Source organism: Manis pentadactyla, chromosome 5 (assembly GCF_030020395.1).
Source record: "Manis pentadactyla isolate mManPen7 chromosome 5, mManPen7.hap1, whole genome shotgun sequence".
NCBI classification, from domain to species: Eukaryota; Metazoa; Chordata; class Mammalia; order Pholidota; family Manidae; genus Manis; species Manis pentadactyla.
Window position 1 is genome coordinate 155432125 of NC_080023.1, and position 25807 is coordinate 155457931.

Below are 25807 nucleotides of genomic sequence, written 5' to 3' on the forward strand. Positions count from 1 at the left end.
CCAAGATCAGAAGAGGTATTCAGTATATGACCATTCAGGCAAATAGAGTCCAACTTCCCACTCACCTTTTTGTTATTTGAATCATGACTTTTGGAAAGACAGTTAACCTCTACAAGTCTCCAGTATCATCTATAAAATTAGGGTAATTTCACTAAGCCTGATGTAAGAAAAGAAAATCAACTGTCAAGCACCTAGCATCCAGTAGGTGATCCCTTAAGAACATTGGTTCAATCCAAAGTAGAAATGGAGAAAGAAAATATGAATTGTAACACAAAAAATAAGGTAGAGGAAATAAATACAGACTGGGATTACAATAAATATAAATGGGTTAAATTCATTTACTCAGTGACGTCTTAGACTGGGTTAAAAAACAGGCTGTTCACAAAAAACACACTTGATGAGATAATGAGTTATCCCTTCACTTCACCCATCCTTCCAAGCCCAAGGGTTTGCCCTCAGCCCTGCACATTGCAGACAACCCCTTGTCTTCATTAGCATGTGACTGTTACCCCTTGCTCATACCATACATTGTTGGCAGTGGATTATCTACATAATAAAGATTCAAAATTCTTTTTAGGCACCAAAATTTTTATTCACCCATCTTCCTGCTCTCTTTTAACATTATAAGCATTAGTTAAACATAAACCAAATTTAATCTCTTTGATTCTGGGTTATGATAGGAACCATAGTACAGGAAGTGGAAGATCTATGTTAGCTTTTCCATTCTCTGGACCCTTTCAACCTCTGACTGTACTTCTTTTGTCCTCTCTTGGCTGTCCCTCAACAGTATATTCTAACCCCTGTAAAAGAAGGAGGACTGAAAATACTGACCTCATTGTTTTGAGATTTAAGAGAATGCCCAGCACTAAGCCAAGTTCTTAAGAGTGTTCAAACTCCAACAGTTCCTCCCTACCCTCTGTTACAGCTCCATCTCATCTGTCATAGGCTGAGCAACTACTGAACCTGTAAACCAAGAACATGGGTATCAAGTCTTAGGCCAGGTGAGGGCTTGCATGGTAAAGTCCAAGGACTTTGTGACCACCACAGCTGCCTTCCAGCCTATGGAAGGACTGACTGAGCAGTTCCCAAACCCCTACACTCATGGATCCCCTTGGGTTATCTTGGGTTATCTCCTGTGTACGTCCATCATGACCAGAGATTGAGGACATACTTCTTAATTTCCCATGCCACACTTGGAACAGTATGAGGAATGCAGTGCAAGCCATAGCCTGAGTGACCAACAGCCCCAAACATCGATGGGGGACATTAACAAACAAATCTCAAAGTTGGTGCCATCTGCTTTTGGAGAGGAGAGGTGGGACCAGGGAAGGACAAAAGCTGAAAGACAAAGAGAAGGCCTGGTTCTCAGTAACGGTAGTGATCAGGTTTGAAGGGGCCATCACAGGGCAAGCCTAGGTACTCGGCCTGCTTGTCGGTCAGCTTGGTCAGCTTCACATTCAGCTTGCCCAGATGGGCTGCAGCCACAGCTTCATCCAGCTGGGGAGAAACAGAGAAAGACATGGAATTGGTGCCATGCTCTGGGACCACTTACCTGTACCCAGCTGCCAATAAAAGCAAAAACTATTCTGTTAGGGTATCTGCCATGTGCATTATGCATATTACATCCTTCTATCCTCACAGACAGACTCAGTGGATGGATGTATTTTTGACTGCCAGGCTTCCCTTCCTCAAGAGGGAACCATGCTGTATTCTCCCCTCCAAGTAGCCATGTTGGGACCAATTACACCTCCTTCCTCACCCTCCACCAACCCAAGGAGCTAACCAAAATGCTTCTCTGGAATTTATCTATGGATAGGACATATTTTCCATGACAGGTAGGGACAGGGGCTTTTCAATTCCTAAACAGAGAGGGTATCAGTTTCAGCTCACCAGTGGTAAAAGGCCAAGAGAAAGAGCAAGACAGAGTTCTGATGACACTGAGTCCCTGGATCCATGGCCTGAATATTAGACTTCCCTGTTATATAGCCAACAGAATTCCTTTTTAAGTTAAACTAGTTGTGGTTATTTAAAAATGACCTTAAATTTTTTGTTCATAAACTCATAATACTCCTTCCTTTAGGAGACAGAGCCTAATTCCTCACTTTTTGAGTCACACACTTCTAGGAATAGAATACAGTAGAACTGACGGTGTGTGACTTGGAAAGTAGCTCCTAAAGGTACTGCAACTTCCTCCTTTGCTCTCCCCCTGCATCACTCACTCTGGGGGAAGGGCAGCTGCCATCTTATGAGGACACTTAAGCAGCCCTATGACAATACCCATGTGGTGAGAAACCAAGACCTCCTGCCAACACTGGTGTGAAGTGGATGTCCCAGATGACTGCAGCCCTAGCAGACATCTTGCTGCAACCTCACGAAGAACCTCGAGTCAGTATCTCCCTGCTAACCACCTGCTCTCAAATTCCTGATCCACAAAAAACTGAAATAACAAATATTTATTGTTTTAAGCTAGTAACATTGGGGTTAAATTATTATACAGCACTAGATAACCAATACACCAGTTTGAATAGGGTTTCTATCTACTTGCCACCAAAAGGATCCTAACTCACAAAAAATTGCCATCCTCCTTTTACAAATGTGGAAATCCAAGTTCAGAAAGGCAGAATGACTTGCCCAAGGTAGTCATTAACAGAGCTACTTAATGACAGAGCTAGGGTTTGAACCCAGGTTCATCTGTCTTCAAACCCCCAAAACATGTCTCAAGAATCCCAACTTCTGGCCCCCAAGGCAGCTTAGAACAGAAACCAAGGAGGACAGAGGCTAGGGTTAGATAGGGCCAATTTCTAATTCTGACCAGTTCTCAAATGCATAAAGGGGCCTGAAAAGAAGGGCAAGTGGTTGCATTTAGAGAAGAGTCAACCCTGAGTGGAGTTCTCACTTTCCCAGCTTCTAGCTCTGGGTGAGGCTTCTCTCTGCCCATGGAGCCTCAAGTCCATCCCATGATGGCACGAAAGCCTCTGACCACAGCCCAACCCAGCCCAGCCCAGCAAGCTTTATGTTTTCAAATAGTTTCACAACCACTGTCTCATTAGAGCCTCACAAATACCCCTTAGGAGGAGGACAGGATTTATTCTTCTATTTAACAGATGCAAAAACCGGGGAGAAGAAGACAAAGGCAGGAGCAGATCCCAGCACAAAGTCTATCAGTTCTGGAGGCCTCCAATCAGAATGAAGACCTAACAGAATGAAGGTCTCCAACTCCTGGAGTACACACCAAATCCCCCCTTCACTTGGCCTGGCCTACCCCAGAACACCCTTCCTTCTCCCTGCACCCCATATCAGAAAGCAGTGTGTCATCATGGTTAACAACTTGGACAGACAAAAGCTGGGTTCTACTCTTGGCCCAGTACTTGACAGCTGTGAGAGCAAGTTAAACCTCTGAACCTTAGTTCCCTCATTTGTAGGATGGCTCCACAGCTGTTATAAAACTAGTTATATTCAGAGTGCTTGGTAAGGAGGTAACTTAGTAAATGGTGGCTGCTCTGTCACTACTGTTACTCAAGGGACCTAATCCCTCCCCATCTGTCATATGTGAGGCATGAAGCTGCTCCTAATCCCTGTCTTGGCAGTGATGGAGGAGGGAGGTAAGAATGGGGCAAGGTGAGACCTTTGCCTTCTCACTTCCAACCCTGGCCTCATTTTAAAGGCCTACCCAATCTCTCACCATATTCACAACCATATTCCTCCATTTGGGATCAGATGGAGGTTAGGTGAGACTTTTACCCCTACAAGCCTGGGACCTGGCAGGCTGCATGGAACAAGAGAGCCCTTGAGGCCCATACGGGTAAAGTATCTGGTCCAGCAAGACGGTGCCTGAGGAAGACTGGGGGAAAGGAGTTGGCTGGCGCTGGGGACAAAGACCCCAGGCCTTGAGTGGGTACTTAGGCCTCTTCCTGCTTCTAATTAGTTGGCAACACGGCTTTTCAAGTAGTGGGACTACAGTGGCATCACAGCCCCGCCGGTGGCCAAAGGTTGTGACAGCAAGAGCTACTCTTGCCATTTAGCTTACAGCCTGTCTGGGCCTCAGTTTTCCTAAGTAGCAAAGCCCAGTTCACCCTGAACACTGTCAAAAAGCCATGACTAACACAGAGCAATTCTGACACCTGGGTGTGGGTACACTGCACCGAGTGTTTGGATGAGCACTGGGCCTGATTCAGAGGGCCTCACTGTGACAGTCACCCTGACCACACATCCACAGTATGTCAGATGCCATGCTCAGTGTGTTAGTGGCATCATCTCATTCCAAGGACACAACCCTGCAGCCTGTAGGCTGCATTTGGCTTACAGACATGTCCAAGTTGACATACCTGGTTATTTTTTAAAACTGTAATGAGTTGCCTACATTTAAAAATTAAGTATTTCATACAAAGATATTGATATGTGGCTTCTCGTGCAATGTCAGGAACTCTAGGTCCAATGGACTTACACAGCCCTCCAAGTGGTAAGGCTAAAATTTAAACCTGGCTAACTCTCATTGCAAAGCCCATGCTCTTCTCACCACCCAGCCCTGCCACTCTGGGAGTCATTTCCTGCTTTGGGCCTCCATTTCCTCCTTTATTAAAGAGGAGAATGATTTCTGTCCTGTGGAGGACCCTAAGACGGTAGAGAGATGAGCACTTTATGAACTCTGGCAAGCTCTGCATGGAGAGTCCAGGGTTGGACACATAACCTTTGGCCTGGAGTGGATGTGGGAACGCACCTTCTTGGGCAGGAAGTGAACCCCGACTGGGTACTTGTCTGGGTGGGTCCACAGCTCAATCTGTGCCAGCACCTGGTTAGTGAAGGAGTTGCTCATCACAAAGCTGGGGTGGCCTGTGGCACAGCCCAGGTTGACCAGGCGGCCCTCAGCCAGCAAGATGATGCGGCGCCCATTCTTCAGCCAGTAGCGGTCCACCTGCAAGCAGACAGATCAGTGGTGAGGGCTGGTTGGGGCACTATTCCCACTGCCAACCCCTGCCTCATCCCACCCTCTTGTCTGCAGGCCTCCATGTCTCCAACAGTGACTGTGAAGGGCCTGGACTGCCCTAGGAAAACCTCCAGCATAGGGCCTGGCACACACAATTAATAATAGTAAGAGCCGTTATTTATTAAGCAACTCTGAGCTACAGACCCCACAGATCTGCTGTGAGAATTCAATGAGCTGACATGTAAAGTGCTTGGTAGATGGCTTGGCACATACTAGTATACAGTTAAGTATTAGCCAATGCTGTTATTGTTGTTATTATTACTGCCACATACCCTGGGCTAAGAGCATACACAAACTATATACACTTGACCCTTGAACAACTGGAGGATTAAGGGTGCAGACCCTCTGTGCACTAGAAAATCCATATATAACTTGACTCCGAAAAACTTAACTACTAATAGCCTACTACTAACCAGAAGCCTTACCAATACCATAAACAGTCGACTAACACATATTTTCAATGTTATATGTATTATACTATATATGTTATAATATAGTAAGTTAGAGAAGAGAAAATACTTTTTTGAATTGTTGTAAATCTCCAAAAACTTTCTGAAAAAAACTGCATATAAGTAGACCCATGCAGTTCAAACCCATGTTGTTCAAGGGTCAACTGTATATATAAATGAAACCATTATGTGTGTAAATTATGTGTGTGTGTGTGTATGAAATTATTGTCACTGAATCCTAATAACAACCCTATGATTTAAGTACTACTATTATCCCCATTTCACAGATAAAGAAACCAAAGTTTTGCCCAGAGTCACATACTCTGAAGTGGCTACAGCTGGAGCCTAAACAATCTGAGAACAGGTCTCATGTTCTCAATCACCATGCTTAGTAAAAGTTGAATGCAGTGGTGCTCAACCTCGGCTGCAAATCAGAATCATCTTGGGAGTGTTAAAGAGTGGGGATGCCTCGGCCTCCCTCTGAGATTCCAGTTTTAGTGGTCTTCCCTCTTCATCTCACTGCCCAGGTCACCAGTCTCCCTTGCTTTCCTTGGTGGCCAGCCCACGTGCACGGCCCCCTTAGCCCCTCATCTGCCCACCCTGCTGGCAGGACTGGGCCTTCTCACCTGGGGCTTGATGTTCACCTTCTCCACAGCATTCTCATTCAGCCACTTGACGTCAATCTCCACATCAAAGTGTCCGATGTTGCACACAATGGCATCATCCTTCATCTGCTCAAAGTGCCTGTAGAGGCGCAGGGGAGACTGTAAGGGACAAGGAATGGCCCTTAGCCTGCCCCTCCCTCTCTCCCTGGCACCTCAAACTAGCACTTACCGGCCAAGGATAATGTCAATACAGCCCGTGGTGGTGACAAAGATGTTGCCCTCCTGACAGGCCTCATCCATGGTGGTCACCTCATAGCCTGTGCAGAGACTGCGGGTCATCGAGAGGACTTTACCCCACTCTGGCCCCTGTGGCTAACAGCCAAGCCTCACCCTATCATACCCTCCATGGCAGCCTGCAGTGCGTTGATGGGGTCAATCTCTGTGACGATGACGCGGGCCCCGAAGCCCTTCAGGGCTTGCGCACAGCCCTTGCCCACGTCGCCATAGCCTGCTATCACCGCCACCTTGCCTGCAATCATCACATCCGTGGCTCGCTTGATCCCATCCATGAGGGACTCTCGGCAGCCATAGAGGTTGTCAAACTTGCTCTGAAAGGAGAGGGGGCAAAGGGATGATGGGATCGAACTCAGGCCCACACTCAGCCTCTCGGCCTACTGGGCCTTGGGCCGACCACCTCCTGTGACCTCCCCACCAGCTAATGTACTCATGCGCCTTGTCCTGATCAGCCCTAAGTCCTTCTCCTTAGCTCTTCTCTGGCAGTCCAGAAGGCTTCCTAAAGTTCACTTACTAGAAGAGATTGCTTTGTCAAAGAGTCTGCTTCATTTTAAAGCTCTTGATGCTCTTAGCTTGCTGTATAGCTCTTTCCCCCTCTTTAATGTACGTATTTCCCTCAGTCTACAGCTCCTTTTCCCCCTTAAGTGAGGGCTTCAAGCTCCTAGCCCGCAGCCTCCCCAGGGCCTTTCTCTGGGAACCAACAGCTGGAGCTGTCACTGCCCCAACAGGCTCACCTTGGTGACAGAGTCGTTGACATTGAACGCAGGCACCTTCAGGATCCCTTTGGCCAGCATCTTGTATAGGTTGTGGACCCCTGTGGTGGTCTCCTCAGAGATGCCTCGGACGCCTAAACAAGAGGGAAGGGGAGGAGTCTCAGGCCAGGAAGGGGCTGCCCAAGAGATGGGGGCACCTCTGGGATGAGACCCCAAAAGCCTGAGAGAGCCCACACTTGAAATCATCCAAATTCCTCATCTTTGCCCCCTAAAGCCGCTCTTCTTTCTGGGTTTCCATCTCTGTGACCCACCCAGTCACCACCTCACCAAACCTAACGATTCTCTCTCCCAACAACTCCCAAACCCCATCCCCAGTGCCAGCGCCCCATCCCTACACCACCGTGTTTTGCCCCATCTCCCAGCCACAACCCATTCTCTACACAGCAGCCAGCAGCCATATTTAACATGTATATATTTAGAGAATAATCTTTTCAACACCCTCCAATTACTTACCTCTGCTCGTAGGATCAAGCCACTCTTTTCTTTGGCCTATTACATCCTAACACATCCGGCCTTCATTAAAGCTCCAGCCACATCCTGAAATTCTCTCCAGTGAAGGAAGGTGCCATGCCAGCTCCCTCTGTTTCCTGAATAGTTCATCCTTTCCTGCCTCAAGCCCTTTGCACTTGCTAGCCCCCTACCTTCCACCCCACCATGCTTATTTATAACAAAGCTGATTCCCTCCCGGCTGTCTCCAGCCCTGGCCTTGTGCTTGCTCGTGGAATGTCATCTCAGCCAGGTCTCCCCTGGCCGCCCCGGCCCTACACCATCAGAAGTCAGGATGCCTGGCCCAGCAAACCTGCAGGAGCCTGCAGTCCTCCTTTGCCTTCTACAGAATTTGCTGCTTGAGGTGCTGTGAGTCCTGCCAGACTTGCTACTTTCACATGGGCAAATAGGCCCCATCTAGACTGCCAGCACCTGTCCACCCACCCACTCTACTCACCCGACAGGAGCTGTGGGTACTTGGTGTGGATGAGGTTGGTGAGGTCACCGCCATCGTCCAGAATCATGTTAAGGGGCTTGTCCTTGAAGTAGAGCGTCTGCTCAATGCACCACAGGTACTCCTCATCTGTTTCACCCTTCCAGGCGTACACTGGAGGGTAAGTGGCACATCAAGACCTGGCCTCCCCACTGGCACCTGCTCCACTGCATCACCCAGGCAGGGCCAATACTATCTCCTTCCTAATTCCCATCACCAGCCACCCCCAGCCCCTCTGAGGACTCAGTAGTGGTAAGAATACAACTTGAGTTAGACAGATCTGAGTACAAATCCTAGTTCGGCCCTCACCAGCTACATGACTTTGGGCAAATCATTTCACCTCTCTGAGACTCAGTACAGCCCTCTGCCCTGATAAAGGTATATGGAAATAATTATTTCCTTTCCTACCTACCTTCTGTCTGGGCCCCAAGGACTGGCCCCATGACCAGAGCTCCCACCCACGATGTCTACTCTTGGGATGGGGGCACAGCAGGGGAAGGGGCTGCAAACAGGTGGGCGCAAGAGGCAATATCCAATGTGCATTCTGCACTGAAAGGACTTCAGGTCCCAGCAGTGTCCGTGGTAGGTTGCCCCAGGCAAAGAATGGCCAAAAATTACTAATAGCAGCTACTATGTATAGGGTACTTTCTCTGTGCCATTACTTTAAGTGCTTCATGCCCCATTCCTTTTTCCTCACTTGTTAAAAAGTCCTTCCTCTTTAGTCCTGGTCCTTCCCCAGATCCACAGGCCGGCAGACCCTAGACAATGTGTTACTGGCTGAGATGTTTTTTTTAGGATTATGGCTTAGAGATAAGGAATGAAGCTAGCAGATAACAGTACTGAGCAACTAGCAAAGCTTTTAATGAGGAGTAAAAAGAAAAGGGACCCTGCTAATAAGGAGGGGCTCTCAGGGAGGATGCTGTTAGGGCGGCAGTGTCCAGGGTTTATAAGCATGTAGAAATTTACATGATTGGGGCCTTTTGCGAGGGTCAAGCTCGGTTCAAATCAACAACACTCTTGTTTTTCAGGCTAAATTTTCCAGATATCCAGGTTGTGGCTTCTTGTCTACTACAAAGCCTTGACCCTTATATCCCTCCCTGATTCCTCTGGAAATACACCCACATCCTTCCTCTAAGGCACTTCCCCTCCTTATCATCACGTGATTCCCAATCATGAGACCGCACCTCTCCCGGTCACAAATTGGACCAGACAGTGCTGTTGGTAGGACTTTCGATGGCAGTGGGACAAAGAGCTTTTTCCTATGGCTTACTAGGCTACATTCTGTGACCATGACTCCTCTCTCCTACTGTAGGGGAAGCCTGTCACAATAGGAGTTGGTGACGCAGAAAGGAAGAAACAGAGTCCCTTCACACATTCCCATATCTCCCAGCAGCAAGCAGGACTCACCTGGAATGCCAGCCTTGGCAATGGCAGCTGCTGCATGGTCCTGGGTGGAGAAGATATTGCAGCTAGACCACTGCACCTGGAAGAGACGCAAGACAGGGCTGCTGATCACAGACAGCTCAGAAGTGCCAGACTCACTGGACAGGGATAAGAAAAAGCCCTGGGAGCTAAGGGTGAGAGGCTCAGGATCTGTGCCCAGCGAAGACAGATGTGACCATAGACTGGGGATGCTGGTGAGTGGACAGGGGCCAGAGCAGTGACAAGACCTGACTTATGTTTTTCTTTTTTTTTAATACTTTTATTTATTTTTTATTCTGGTATCATTACTATACAATTACATGATGAACATTATGTTTACTAGACTCCCCTATCACCAAGTTCACCCCACATTCCCCATTGCAGTCATTGTCCATCAGCGCAGTAAGATGTTGTAGAATCACTACTTGTCTCCTGTGTTGTACAGCCCTCCACGTGCTCCCCCCAACACTATACATGCTAATCATGATGCCCCCTTTCTCCCCCCAACCCCTTATCCCTCCCTTCGCACACATCATACCCACTCACTTACCCTTTGGTAACTGTTAGTCCATTCTTGGGTTCTGTGAGTCTTCTCATGTTTTTGTTTGTTCAGTTTTTCCTTTTTCTTATACTCCACAAATGAGTGAAATCATTTGATACTTGTCTTTCTCCACCTGGCTTATTCACTGAGCATAATACCCTCTAGCTCCATCCATGTTGTTGCAAATGGTAGGATTGTTTTCTTCTTATGGCTGAATAATATTCCATTGTGTATATGTACCACCTCTTCTTTATCCATTCATCTACTGATGGACACTTAGGTTGCTTCCATTTCTTGCCTATTGTGAATAGTGCTGCAATAAACATAGGGGTGCATTTGTCTTTTTCAAACTGGGCTGCTGCATCCTTAGGGTAAATTCCTAGGAGTGGAATTCCTGGGTCAAATTGTATTTCTATCTTGAGTATTTTGAGGAGCGTCCATACTGCTTTCCACAATGGTAGAACTAGCTTACATTCCCACAGCAGTGTAGAAGGGTTCCCCTTTCTCCACAACCTCGCCAACATTTGTTGTTTTTGTCTTTTGGATGGTAGCCATCCTTACTGGTGTGAGGTGGTATCTCATCGTGGTTTTAATTTGCGTTTCTCTGATGATTAGCGATGTGGAGCATCTTTTCATGTGTCTGTTGGCCATCTGAATTTCTTCTTTAGAAAATGTCTATTCATCTCCTCTGCCCATTTTTTAATTGGATTGTTTGCTTTTCGTTTGTTGAGGTGCGTGAGCTCTTTATATATTTTGGATGACAACCCTTTATCAGATCTGTCATTTATGAATATATTCTCCAATACTGTAGGATGCCTTTTTGTTCTACTGATGGTGTACTTTGCTGTACAGAAGCTTTTCAGCTTGATATAGTCCCACTTGCTCATTTTTGCTTTTGTTTCCCTTGCCCGGGGAGATATGTTCATGAAGAAGTTGCTCATGTTTATGTCCAAGAGATTTTTGCCTATGTTTTTTTCTAACAGTTTTATGGTTTCATGACTTATGTTCAGGTCTTTGATCCATTTCGAATATACTTTTGTGTATGGGGTTAGACAATGATCCAGTTTCATTCTCATACATGTAGCTGTCCAGTTTTGCCAGCACCATCTGTTGAAGAGGCTGTCATCTCCCCATTGTATGTCCAGGGCTCCTTTATCACATATTAATTGACCATATATGTTTGGGTTCATATCTGGACTCTATTCTGTTCCACTGGTCTGTGGGTCTGTTCTTGTGCCAATACCAAATTGTTTTGATTACTGTGACTTTGTAGCACAGCTTAAAGCTGGGAAGCGAGATCCCACCACTTTATTCTTTCTTTTCAGGATTGCTTTGGCTACTCAGGGTCTTTGTTGTGTTTTGTTTTGTTATGTCTTTTAATATATAATATGTATATATATATATATATTTTTTTTTTTTTTGGTATCATTCATCTATAATTACATTATGTTTACTAGGTAACTCCTTTACCAAGTCCCCCCCACAACCCCCAATACAGTAAATGTCCATCAGCATAGTAAGATGCTGTAGAATCACTACTTGTCTTCTGTGTTGCACAGCCCTCCCCGTACCTTCCACCATATTATAAATGCTAATTGTAATGACCCTTCTTTATAACCCATTTATTCTTCCCTTCCCACCCATCCATCCCAGTCCCTTTCCCTTTGGTAACTGTTAGTCCATTCTTGGGTTCTGTGAGTCTGCTGCTGTTTTGTTCCTTCAGTTTTTCTTTGTTTTTATACTCCACATATGAGTGAAATCATTTGGTACTTGTCTTTCTCCACCTGGCTTATTTCACTGAGCATAATACCCTCCAGCTCCATCCATGTTGTTGCAAATGGTAGGATTTGTTTTCTTCTTATGGCTGAATAATATTCCATTGTGTATATGTATGACATCTTCTGTATCCACTCATCTACTGATGGACATTTAGGTTGCTTCCATTTCTTGGCTATTGTAAATAGTGCTGCGATAAACATAGGGGTGCATCTGTCTTTTTCAAACTGGGCTGCTGCATTCTTAGGGTCAATTCCTAGGAGTGGAATTCCTGGGTCAAATGGTATTTCTATTTTGAGCTTTTTGAGGAACCTTCATACTGCTTTCCAGAATGGTTGAACTAATTTACATTCCCACCAGCAGTGTAGGAGGGTTCCCCTTTCTCCACAACCTCACCAACATTTGTTGTTGTTTGTTTTTGGGATGGTGGTGATCCTTACTGGTGTGAGGTGACATCTCATTGTGGTTTTAATTTGCATTTCTCTGATGAGTACCGATGTGGAGCGTCTTTTCATGTGTCCATTGGCCATCTGAACTTCTTCTTTGGAGAAGTGTCTGTTCAGCAACTCTGCCCATTTTTTAATTGGATTATTTGCTTTTTATTTGTTGAGGTGCATGAGCTCTTTATGTATTTTGGATGTCAACCCTTTATCGGATCTGTCACTTATGAATATATTCTCCCATACTGTAGGATGCCTTTTTGTTCTACTGATGGTGTACTTTGCTGTACAGAAGCTTTTCAGCTTGATATAGTCCCACTTGTTCATTTTTGCTTTTGTTTCCATTGCCCGGGAGATATATTCATGAAGAAGTCTCTCATGTTTATGTCCAAGAGATTTTTGCCTGTTTTTTTCAAACAGTTTTATGGTTTCATGACTTACATTCAGGTCTCTGATCCATTTTGAATTTACTTTTGTTTATGGGGTTAGACAATGATCCAGTTTTATTCTCATACATGTAGCTGTCCAGTTTTGCCAACACCAACTGTTGAAGAGGCTGTCATTTCCGCACTGTATGTCCAGGGCTCCTTTATCGTATATTAATTGACCATATGTGTTTGGGTTAATGTCTGGAGTCTCTATTCTGTTCCACTGGTCTGTGGCTCTGTTCTTGTGCCAGTACCAAATTGTCTTGATTACTATGGCTTTGTAGTAGAGCTTGAAGTTGGGGAGCGAGATTCCCCCCGACTTTATTCTTCCTTCTCAGGATTGCTTTGGCTATTCAGGGTCTTTGGTGATTCCATATGAATTTTTGAACTATTCATTCCAGTTCGTTGAAGAATGCTGTTGGTAATTTGATAGGGATAGCATTGAATCTGTAGATTGCTTTGGGCAGGATGGCCATTTTGACTATATTAATTCTTCCTAGCCAAGAGCATGTGATGAGTTTCCATTTGTTAGTGTCCTCCTTAATTTCTCCTAAGAGTGTCTTGGAGTTTTCAGGGTATAGGTCTTTCACTTCCTTGGTTAGGTGTATTCCTAGGTACTTTATTCTTTTTGATACAATTGTGAATGGAATTGTTTTCCTGATTTCTCTTTCTGTTAGTTCATTGCTAGTGTATAGGAAAGCCACAGATTTCTGTGTATTAATTTTGTATCCTGCAACTTTGCTGAATTCTGATATTAGCCCTAGTAGTTTTTGAGTGGAGTCTTTAGGGTTGTTTATGTACAATATCATATCATCTGTAAATAGTGACAGTTTGACTTCTTTACCAATCTGGATTCCTTGTATTTGTTTTGTCTTATTGCCGTGGCTAGGACCTCCAGTACTATGTTAAATAACAGTGGGGAGAGTGGGCATCCCTGTCTTGTTTCCGTTCTTAGAGGAAAAGCTTTCAGCTTCTCACTCTTAAGTATGATGTTGGCTGTGGGTTTATCATATATGGCCTTTATTATGTTGAGGTACTTGCCCTGTATACCCATTTTGTTGAGAGTTTTTATCATGAATGCATGTTGAATGCTTTTTCAGCGTCTATGGAGATGATCATGTGATTTTTGTCCTTCTTTTTGTTTATGTGGTAGATGATGTTGATGGATTTTCGAATGTTGTACTATCCTTGCATCCCTGGGATGAATCCCACTTGGTCATGGTGTATGATCCTCTTGATGTATTTTTGAATTTGGTTTGCTAATATTTTGTTGAGTATTTTGGCATCTTTGTTCATCAGGGACATTGGTCTGTGATTTTCTTTTTTCGTGGGGTCTTTGTCTTGTTTTGGTATTAGAGTGATGCTGGCTTCATAGAATAGTTTGGGAGTACTCCCTCCTCTTCTATTTTTTGGAAAACTTTAAGGATAATGGGTATTATATCTTCTCTGTATGTCTGATAAAATTCCATGGTAAATCCATCTGGACCGGGGGTTTTGCTCTTGGGTTGTTTTTTGATTACCACTTCAATTTTGTTGCTGGTAATTGGTCTGTTTAGGTTTTCTGTTTCTTCCTTGGTCAGTCTTGGATGGTTGTATTTTTCTAGGAAATTGTCCGTTTCTTCTAGGTTTTCCAGCTTGTTGGCATATAGGTTTCCATACTATTCTCTAATAATTATTTGTATTTCTGTGGGATCCATCGTGATTTTTCCTTTCTCATTTCTGATTCTGTTTATGTGTGCAGATTCTCTTTTTCTCTTAATAAGTCTGGCTAGGGGCTTATCTATTTTGTTTATTTTCTCAAAGAACCAGCTCTTGGTTTCATTGATTTTTTCTATTGTTTTATTCTTCTCAATTTTATTTATTTCTACTCTGATCTTTATTATGTGCCTCCTTCTGCTGACTTTGGGCCTCATTTTTTCTTTTTTTTCCAGTTTCAATAATTGTGACTTTAGACTATTCATTTGGGATTGTTTTTCCTTCTTTAAATAGGCCTGGATTGCTGTATACCTTCCTGTTATAACTGCCTGTGCTGCGTCCCACAGAAGTTGGGGCTTTGTGCTGTTGTCATTTGTCTCCATATATTGCTTGATCTGTTTTAATTTGGTCATTGATCCATTGATTATTTAGGAGCATGTTGTTAAGCCTCCATGTGTTTGTAAGCCTGTTTGTTTTCTTTGTACAATTTATTTCTAGTTGTATGACTTTGTGGTCTGAGAAGTTGCTTGGTAGAATTTCAATCTTTTTCAATATACTGCGGCTCTTTTTGTGGCCTAGTATGTGGTCTATTCTGGAGAATGTTCCATGTGCACTTGAGAAGAATGTGTATCATGCTGCTTTTGGGTGGAGAGTTCTGTAGATGTCTGTTAAGTCCATCTGTTCTAGTGTGTTGTTCAGTGCCTCTGTGTCCTTACTTATTTTCTGTCTGGTAGATCTGTCCTTTGGAGTGAGTGGTGTTTTGAAGTCTCCTAGAATGAATGCATTGCATTCTATTTCCTCCTTTAATTCTGTTAGTATCTGTTTCAGATATGTTGGTGCTCCTGTATTGGGTGCATATATATTATAATGGTCATATCCTCTTGTTGGACTGACCCCTTTTTCATTATGTAATGTCCTTCTTTATCTCTTGTTCCTGTCTTTGTTTTGTAGCCTATTTTGTCTGATACTAGTACTGCAACACCTGCTTTTTTCTCCCTATTGTTTGCATGAAATATCTTTCTCCATCCCTTGACTTTTAGTCTGTGAATGTCTTTAGGTTTGAGGTGAGTCTCTTGTAAGCAGCATATAGATGGGTCTTGCTTTTTTATGCATTCTATTACTCTGTGTCTTTTGATTGGTGCCTTCAGTCCATTTACATTTAGGGTGATTATTAAAAGATACGTATTTATTGCCATTGCAGGCTTTAGATTCTTGGTTACCAAAGGTTCAAGGGTAGGTTCTTTAGTATCTTACCGTCTAACTTAACTCTCTTATTAAGCTATTATAAACAGTCTGATGATTCTTTATTTCTCTCCCTTCTCATTCCTTCTCCTCCATTCTTTCTATGTTAGGTGTTTTATTCTGTACTCTTTTGTGTTTCCTGTGGCTGCTTTTGTGAGTAGCTGATTTTATTTTTTGCCTTTAGTTAGTATTTGGTTGGACTGCTTTCTTTGCTGTGCTTTTATTTTCTCTGGTGACATCTATTTAGCCTTAGGAGTGTTTCCATCTAGAGCAGTCCCTCTAAAACACCCTGTAGTGGTGGTTTGTGGGAGGCAAAATCCCTCAACCTTTGTTGTCTGGGAATTGTTTTATCCCTCCTTCATATTAAATGATAATCATGCTGGATATAATATTCTTGGTTCAAGGCCCTTCTGCTTCTTTGCATTAAATATATCATGCCATTCTCTTCTGGCCTGTAAGGTTTCTGTTGAGAAGTCTGATGATAGCCTGATGGGTTTTCCTTTGTAGGTGACCTTTTTTTCTCTCTCTGGCTGCCTTTAAAACTGTGTCCTTGTCCTTGATCTTTGCCATTTTAATTATGATGTGTCTTGGTGTTGTCCTCCTTGCATCCCTTCTGTTGGGAGTTCTGTGTGCTTCTGTGGTCTGAGTGACTATTTCCTCCCCCAGTTTGGGGAAGTTTTCAGCAAGTATTTCTTCAAATACACTTTCTATCCCCTTTTCTCTCTCTTCTTCTTCTGGTACTCCTATAATGTGGATATTGTTCCTTTTGGATTGGTCACACAGTTCTCTTAACATCCTTTCATTCCTGGAGATCCTTTTATCTCTCTCTACGTCAGCTTCTCTGCGTTCCTGTTCTCTGATTTCTATTCCATTAATGGCCTCTTGCACCTCATCCATTCTGCTTTTAAGTCCTTCCAGAGATTGTTTTATTTCTGAATTCTCCCTCCCAAATTGATCCTTTACCTCTTGCATATTTCTCTGCAGGTCCATCAGCATGGTTATGATCTTTATTTTGAATTCTTTTTCAGGAAGATTGGTTAAATCTATCTCCCCAGGCTCTCTCTCAGGGGTTGTCTGAGTAATTCTGGACTGGATCAAATTATTCTGCCTTTTCATGGCAACAGAGGTAGCTGTAGGCAGGTAGCACATGTGTCAGCTGGGAGAACAAAGTCCTTTCCTGCTTGTTGGTCACCTTGCCCTTGTACGCTGCCTGTGTCGGTTACCTGCACACCTGGCGCAGCCTCCAGATTAATCCCCTAAGCTGCTGTGGGCAGGGTTGCCATCAGGGTAGCCCAGAGCCCTGCAGGGAATGGCAGGCACGCCAGGTGTGTTCTCCTGCAAGAACAGCGCCCCTTCATGCCTTGCCCGAGTTTCCTCTGCCTGTGCCAGGCATCTGCACATCAGCGGCAGCATCTGGGTCTGGTCTGGGTGGCTGCATGCAGGGAGGAGATTCTGGGCAGTTGCTGTGGGTGTGGCCGCTCTCCGGCTGCTCGGCTGCCGTGGCGGGGCCGCATCGGAGGGGGAATGACTGGCAGGCTGTTTATTGCCGTGAGGGGTTTCGGAGCTGTGCTGCCTCCCAGCAGTCTGGGGCACCTGCAGTTCCCCAGGATTCCCAGTCTGCTGGGCTGAGTGTGCTGGGACACTTCCGTCCAGCTGAGAGGCCCCTGTCCCTTTAAGACTTCAAAGATCACTCGCTTTTCTTTTGTCCCAGGGACACCAGCTGCAGAGACCCACTCGCAGGTTTTACTTTTCCGTTTTTCTTATATCCAGCACACCATGCAATGCGTGTCTGTGCTCCCGGTACAGATTACTAGAGCTGGTTATTCGGCAGTCCTGCGCTTCCACTCCCTCCCCGCTTCAACTCCTTTCCTCCCACCAGGGAGCTGGGGTGAGGGGAGTGCTTGGGTCCCAGTGGGCTGCGGCTTTTATCTTACTCCCTTTGTGAGGTGCTGAGTTCTTGCAGGTATAGATGTATCGTGGCTGTTGTGCTGTATCCTCTGGTCTCTCTTTTAGGAATAGTTGCAGTTGTTGTATTTTCAAAAATATATGTGGTTTTGGGAGGAGATTTCCTCTGCCCTACTCACGCTGCCATCTTGGCTCCTGTCCCTGACTTACATTTTTAAACTGGTGCTGTGTGAAGGGGAAAAGGTTCCTCAAGGAAACAAGGGGACAAGTGAAGAAGCTGTTGTTAAGGGTTCATACAAGAAATGAGATGGTAGCAGTGGAGGTGATTATAAGCATATTTTGAAATTTGAGCTTACAGTATTTGCTGCAGGGTAGGTTGTTGGGGTGAGGGAAAGAGCAGTGAGGGACGATGCAGAGTTCTTGAACTGAGAGAACTTAGAAGGCTGTAGTTTCCATTTGCTTTACTGGGGAAGGCTGTGGGAAAAGGAGGGTAGGAAATCATTGAGTTTGTTTGGACATGCTGAAACTGAGATGTCTATTAGATCACTGAGTGGAGATGACACATACACTGCAAAATATACAAGTCTGGAATTCTGGGGAGAAGTCCAGGCTAGTATACATATTTGGAAGTCATACCATACAGACAGTATTTAAAGCCATAAAATCTGATCACTGAGTGTGAATGTTGAAAAGAAAACTAAGTCTGAGGACTGAGCCCTGGTGTACTCTGATGCTTGGTTTTGGCTGCTCTGCCCTGTACCCCCTTTCAGAAACCCTCTTGCACCAAGACTCCTGGAGTGATTGGAAGAGCTGCCAATCACTGGTACACATCACTCAGGCTGAACCAATCAGGGCATACCACCCTTCTGGCAGCCATGATTGGTCCAGAGCAGTTACAGATCTGTTCTGAGCAGAAACAGATAGTTTCTGAAGATAGTCAGAAATTATCTTCCCTGTCAGAGGAAAAATCTGCAGAATAGTCACCACAGAGAGTGTCAGCACTATGACAAGGCCAGAGCCCCTGCTGGGCCTGAGGGGGCACCACATTTGATTTCCCTGCCCCACACGGGCCCACTGCAGGCCTCACCTCTGCACCCAGCGCGACGAGAGTCTCAATGAGGACACCGGTCTCCACCGTCATGTGCAAGCAGCCAGCGATGCGGGCACCCTTCAGTGGTTTGGAGGTGGAGTACATCTCCCGCATGCGCATTAGGCCTGGCATCTCGTTCTCTGCGATGTCCAGGGCCTTGCGTCCCCAGGAGGCCAGGCTAATGTCAGCTGCAGGGGGAGGATGGATGCGAGCTCTGTGAGCTGCCTCATGCCACCAACCACGAAGCACTGCCACTCATTCATCCACTTGTGGATTCAAAACACTAGGTTGAAAATTCTACCATTTACAACAACAGGGATGGAGCTAGAGGGTATTATGCTCAGTGAAATAAACCAGGTGGAGAAAGACAAGTACCAAATGATTTCCCTCATTTGTGGAGTATAACAACAAAGCAAAACTGAAGGAACAAAACAGCAGCAGACTCACAGAACCCAAGAAGGGACTAGCGGTTACCAAAGGGGAGGGGGTGTGGAGGGAGGGAGAAGGGAATCAAGGGGTATTATGATTAGCACACGTAATGTAGGGGGGACACAGGGAAGGCAGTATAGCACAGAGAAGACAAGTAGTGACTCTATAGCACCTTACTCTGCTGATGGACAGTGACTGCAATGGGGTGTGGGGGGGACTTGATAATATGGGTGAATGTAGTAACCACAATGTCACTCATGTGAAACCTTCATAAGATTGTGTATCAATGATACCTTAATAAAAAAAAATACTGAGCAATCTGGTTACTGCACTCTCTTCCTCATTCAAAAGGATTTATGGAGCCAGGGCAGTCAAAAAAGAAAGACATGGTCCCTGCCTAACTGCAGCTTTACAGCCTTGTGGGAGAAACATTCAATCGAAGAATTGCACAAGTACATGAAAGTTACAACACAGGTAAGTGTCCCTTGAAAAACAGCTATCAGCCTATATATCCTTCCCATTACCCTTTCCACTGCCACCTGCCAACCTCCTCATTCTCTAAATATTTTAGCTCCCAGCTCTCCATCTTCTAGGTCATCACTCTTGATAACTTCAACACTCCTAAATGATATTATCTAACATCTTAGCCTTGACACAGTTCCTTGATCTCCTTGAAGATATAAAAATGCTTCCCCATTCCTGATGTTTCTTCCCACATGGAAGGAACTCATCTGTGTAACTGACACCCTTGGCTACTCTCTGTCCCAAGGGAGGTGGAGTGACTTGTCTGATTAGTAAACTTGGGAGGAATAACTAGGCATGCTCAGTTCAGCTCTCCCTTCTTTAGAAAGTAAGCAGCAGCCAGCCAGCAGAAGTGTATTCTTCCACACAGAGACCTACCAAGGCAGGCCTTGCCTATAGCTGGTGGGTAACTGTTGAATTTGGGGATTCAGTTAGCAGGATCACTGGACTTCTTCTGGCTTTGATGTTATCAGTAATATTATTAGTTATTAGTAATGAAAGTTATATTTTGGTTAGTAATGAAAGTTATATTTTGGCCCTACCCTCCCAAACATCTCAAATTTATCCAAATTCTCAGGTAGGAAAGGATACAAGTATGAACTTTCTCACTATCTCAATATTGTTCTCAGTAATAATCTCCCTCTCCCTCCCTTCCCTGCCATACTAGATCACTCCATAGGTCAGTGTTTGCAAACTGTTAAGAGTAAATCTCCCCTGGAAAATCATTTTCAGTAAGTAGGTCAGGATGGGGCCTGATTTTTATCCTTAGGGAAGTTTGTATCTTGCCAATCTCCCAAGTGGGTGGTGGATGGGAAGGAAAGGACTGTAGAGAACTTAATAACAACAGTAAAACCAAGCAAAATCAGACTGCTTCCTAATGTATAAACAATTTCAGAGATGAAATATTTCTCTCTGATGAGAAGTACTACTCCCATCCTGCCTCCCCATTCACCCTCCACCCCACCCCTACCCACCAAGGCAGGCCATCACCAATGATAGTCTCCCTTGGAAAACTGGATTTCAAGCAACCGATTCTGGCCATGATGCCAGGGTTCTTGTTCATGAAGCCGAAGAATGAGCTTCACAAACACTCAAGGTAGGAGAGCAAGGTACAGGCTTTTATTTAGAGATAAAGTGAAAGGACAGAGCTCCTGGCTCACGCCAGGAGGGGACAAGAGTCCGGGGTGGTGCTTGTCTAGGGGATTTTATAGGCAGTTGAGGATTTTTCAAGAACATGAAAAAAAGCTTAGGGGTGTGGACTTATTAATTGGTCCTAGGATATTTACAATTAACTTGATACAAGTAATCTCCTGCTCTGTTGATTTCTCCCTGAGATACCAGCATCTTGGTCTGGGGGGGCCTATGAAACAAGGTGGGCTGAGGCATTGTTTGCTAAAGAGTAAGTTAAGTGCAATCTTATCTTTAAGGTGGAATCCTACTTGCCTTTTACTGTGTTCTGGCTGGGCTTGCAAGCTAAATTAGTTTGCCCAGTTTGCAAAATCACTTCATCAAATCTGAAGGAGGAAAGACAGCACATAGGCCTGGGCCTTTTAGCATGTTAAAGTGAATCTCACACGTGATTATAAATGATTAGCACAAAATAAACATGTGCTACTCTTCTTTTTCTGGGGTACACCAACTGATCTCACTGAAGAATGACTATAGAGCTGAATGTTTAACACAGAGTTTTAGCAGGGGGTTTCCTTACATGTAGTTACATTCCTCTGACTGCAAATATCCTGCCTTGCTTTTTCCAGAGGCCCTCACCCTACTCTGACTACACCCACGGTCCCTGTCTCAGCCATGTACCATCTTTCCAATCCTCTCCTTCTAAAGCCCCTATTCCTATAAGGCTATGGCCAGTCAGGTCAGAATCTCTAATCCATTAATCCTACCTATTTCCACTGTCTCTCACCACATCCCCTTCATGTTTTCAACTTCTTCCTTCCACAGTTTAAGATTCCACCGTCCCCTCTACCCTCTTGTGCACTGAGAACTTCTTGGTAAAACTTCCACCCTGATTAAGCTCAACCCAACACTACACCTAAGCCACTGATCCCAGCAGGAAGAAAATCACAACCACACTAAAAGGTATTGTTTATTAAGACTACAAATCTCAAAGGATACTCCAGCAATCCTATTACATTTTCTTAGTAAATTTACTCTCCTTTTTTACTCTCTCTGAACTTCTAACACCTTTCGTCATCAACTGACAAACTCATTTTACAATTCATTGAGAAGAATTCAGAACTATGCCCCTCTCCCTCCATGGAATCCACCTGTCCTCCTCACTGGAGCTAGACAGGGCACTTTTTCATTACAACAGGTGACCTGCCTCTCATCTGCAAGGCCTGGTCCTATATCCTTTCACCTCCTTGAAGACTTCACTACTCCACTGAAACTGCTCTTCTCTAGGTCTCTGAAGACCCTCCTGATCCCCACATCTAATGTCAATTATCTTTGTTCATGTTTTTGCAGCACTGATCCCACTAATTACTCCCTCCTTCAGAAATACCTCCTTTGCTTGGCTTCTGCCTGTCCTGTGGTTTTCTTCCCACCTTCCTGGCTTTTCTTCCTATAACTGACTCTAATGTCTGGAAACCCTCAGGGCTCCATCAGCTCCCTCTTGTCCAACTCTTACAAGATGAGCTCATCCCATTTTACGGCTTTAAATACCTCCTCTAGGGCAATGACTCCCTCGCATTTATCTCCAGCCCAAACTTCCCCCTGGAATTTGAGACTCACATAACTAAACTGCCTACTCAGCATCTCTACTAGGATGCCTGATCGGATTGACTGTGTGTCAAGTTTGAACCCTTATGACTCCCTGCTGTCCCCTCCAAACTTGTGACTCCCCCAGTCTTCCCATTTTAGGAAATGAAACCACCATTTGACCAGTCACTCCACTCAAAAACATGATCTCTTGATTCCTGTCTTCCCCTTTCACCCCCTTCCAACCCATCAGCAGATTTTTGGCTTAATATCTCAAATATATAAGCAATCCAACCACATCTCACCACCTTGAATCACTGGAGTAGCCTCCTCACTGGTCCCCCACATACAATTCTCCTCCCTCAGAAACTAGAGGAAGAAGTTTTTTAATATTTAAATTATATCACCCACACTCTTTTGCTAAAGTAAAAAAAAAAAGCTCCATTGGCTCCTTACCCATGAATAAAATCTGAACTCACATGGCCTTAGGCCCCCCACTACATGACTGCCCACTCTTTTTGCCTTACCTCTCCACCCTGGTTCCCTCTCACTAGATGCTCGACCACACTGGGCCTCCTTACTGTCTGTGGATGAGTTGACCACATTCCCACCTTGGGCCTTTAACCCAAACAGCTCTCTTACCCTGGACAGCTCCTCCCCAAGCACCTGACAGTACCTGGAACCCAAAAGGTGCTCTATAAAAACCTGGAAGCCTGAAAGAACTTAGTATTATTCCTGCTGTAGAAACAGTGGGTACACCACAGTGACTCTAGTAAAGTGAGTAAGATGAGGAGTCAGGATTTTATTCCCAGTGACGTGGGACACCTACAGAGTTTTAGGGGAGTATGGCAACCAGACTTGTCTTTTTAAAAGACCCCTTTGGTTGCTTGCTTCATGTATCGGTGGAACAGGAGACTAGGGAGATCTTTGAGGAGGGAGATCAGAACTGAGGTGGTGGCCATGGAGATAAGAGAAGTGGGCACATCTCCACACTTATAAAAGACACTGCTACTACACTATCTGTATGTATGTCCACCCTCATCCTTGAGTCACCTTTGTATCTCCAGTGCCCAGTGTAGTCTGGCACAGAAGAGTAAGCAAATGTTCACTAACCATCTGTTGTTAGGACTGAATGGAGAAGAAGGTCCATGAAAGGGGCAGGCACAAGACAGGGGTCATAAAAAAGAAACAAATCTGGATCTAGTCCGACTCACAACACTCACCAACTGGAGGAAAGGGCCCAGAGAGAGGTTTGCCCCAGGTTCCACAGCCAGTCAATGGCAGAGGTAAACCAGTGGCCAAGCGGGGTTAGAGTAGAGGCCCTTCTCAAGCCTCCTGAGAGGGACCCAGCACGAATGGACAATAGGTTCTGTCCCATTCTTGTAAGCCCCTCCTACATGTCCCTCTAGTTAAAAATAACTCCTTCACTGCCCTCAAGACAGCTGTGCAAGCTCCAGATTTTTCCATGGGTCCCTCAACATCAAGGGCACAGGAGGGTCTGGCACTCTGAGTTCTGGAGATTTTGGTACCCAGGGGAAATGAGGACCTGCAGAGGCTGCAGGAACACCTGTCCCAGGACAAACCAAAGAAATAGCAAGACCCTTTCTAAGCCTCAATTTCTTCATCTGTAAAGAGGGAATAATCATCCCTAACCTTGCTATGAGCCCTAAGAATTAAAGATGCCATATGGGTATGGTTTGGCACAGTATGCTCTCCTTGATGGGGATTTACTTCCTTCCAACCCTATCTAGCCAAGCTCCCAACTTCCATATGCAGCCTTATCTCCTCCTTTGCAGTTGGAAACTGGACACTTGACCCACTCATCTCTCCACAGTATAAGCCCGATTCCAGGTCTGCCACTGACGTAACCCTGACTTAACCTTTCCAGGCTTCATTTTCATCAGTGGGGGGCCAATAGTCCACCCTGGCTGCTACCTGGTAAACTACTATTGATAAGCTACTATATCCACGCAATCTTTGTAAGTCACTTCCTATTAGATCCTCAGTTTCTTCTGTATGATGGGGTAAAGTCCACCTCTAAATATCGTTCTGTAAACGCATGCAATTACCAGGTACCCCACAAATGTTGATGACCTTCTCCGGGTTTCATGGTATCTTGAACTTGCTTTAAAAACCGCTAGCCAGACTGAACTGGTTTTTGCTGAAAGTTAACTTAGGGTTGTTGCAAGTGTGTTCACTTACATTCAGTGGTGAGAAGGTGGGCTCAAGAGGCCTACACAGGCTGGGTTCTTAACGTGCTCCACCATCCCACAGCTGTAAGACTGGGCAAGTTAGCTTTATTCCCGTGTCTTAGTATACCCGTCGTAAAATGCAAAAATAATACTTCCTACTCTAAAAAGCCTTTGAAATAAAATTAATTACTCTAGAATAAGGGTATAAGGTGGTGCCCATCCCACCGCTAACGCCCAATAAACGTTATATCAGTGTATCAGTTTCAACCCATAGGACAGCAGGACTTTTCTGATCACTACAGATTTTCTTCGGGATTCTCTGCACAACTGTCCCGGTTCGCTAGCGGTTGAGTAACGAGCCCAAAGTCCCTGGGCAAGTGAACTAGTGCCAGCTTCGGGCTCACCCTCCAGGCCTCTCCTCCCCTGCCTTAGGGGCTCCAGTGTCCTGGCCTTCCCCTGTAGGCGGCCCAGGGTGGGGCACTCGCTCGAGACCACCCAGAGGGCCAAGGAGGCCTGGGAGGCACGCTACGCACTCTCCGCCTGCCCCCAGTTCGTGGAACTAGCCGCAACTTGGCGGCTCCGCAACCCGCGCCGCCGCACCGGGCCTCGCGGGACACGCCGGGACTTGTAGTCCACGGCCGCCTCCAACAACCGGCTCCCTACAACGCGAGAACTCCAGCCCCCAAGCGGCCGCGCGTTGTCAAGATCGCGCCAAGCCAGAAATTCAAGGGGGTCCTGAGCGCCCCGACAGGCCCCCTGGCAGACACCTAACAGACGCAGCCAGCTGCGGACTCTGCAACTCACCGACTTTGTAGGGCAATTTGTCCGACATGTTGGCGGCGCTTCCGTGCGTAGTGATGGCACAGGCGAGGAGAACCGGCCCTCAGGCCGGGATCAGAAACCGTGCTGGCGGTGGCGAGCAGGATTTGCGCGTGGCGCCAGCGCCTTTAAATATCGTCCTCCTGTTTGCATATTCATAAGCCCCGTTGGAGGGGAGCCGAGCGGTTCGGGGCGGGGCCCAGCGCGCGGGAGCTGGAGCGGGGGCGGAACGGACTCGGCTCCCTGAGGTCAGGGTTTACCTGGCGCCCTCCTTCGACCTCCCCCGCTTGGTCCCGATAGGAGCTCGGAAAGAGGCCCGAGAGCAAACCCAAGGCCTTTCTTTCTTTCTTTCATTCGTTAGTCCGTGAATCCAAAGCCAAAACCCAGTGGAACTGAAATTCTAATCAGTGAATTTCCCCGAGTCGCAATTTCCTTACCTCCCGCACAAGATGGTAAGTAATTTGCTGTGTGTCCTGCACCTAGCACATCCCGGATCTTCCACTCTCCCCA

General features: G+C 45.6%; 1 protein-coding gene across 1 annotated transcript; it reads right to left on the reverse strand.

Moving 5' to 3' along the window:
- Window positions 1-567: 567 nt before the first annotated feature.
- Window positions 568-25440, reverse strand: AHCY (adenosylhomocysteinase). Its single transcript, XM_036902525.2, has 10 exons — window positions 25283-25440; window positions 18621-18811; window positions 9492-9567; window positions 8049-8198; window positions 7067-7179; window positions 6439-6646; window positions 6268-6355; window positions 6060-6177; window positions 4718-4912; window positions 568-1497 (listed from the first exon to the last, which is right to left on the reverse strand). Exons 1-10 carry the CDS (start codon window positions 25308-25310, stop codon window positions 1366-1368), a joined length of 1299 nt encoding a protein of 432 aa, XP_036758420.1. The 5' UTR covers window positions 25311-25440; the 3' UTR covers window positions 568-1365.
- Window positions 25441-25807: the final 367 nt, after the last annotated feature.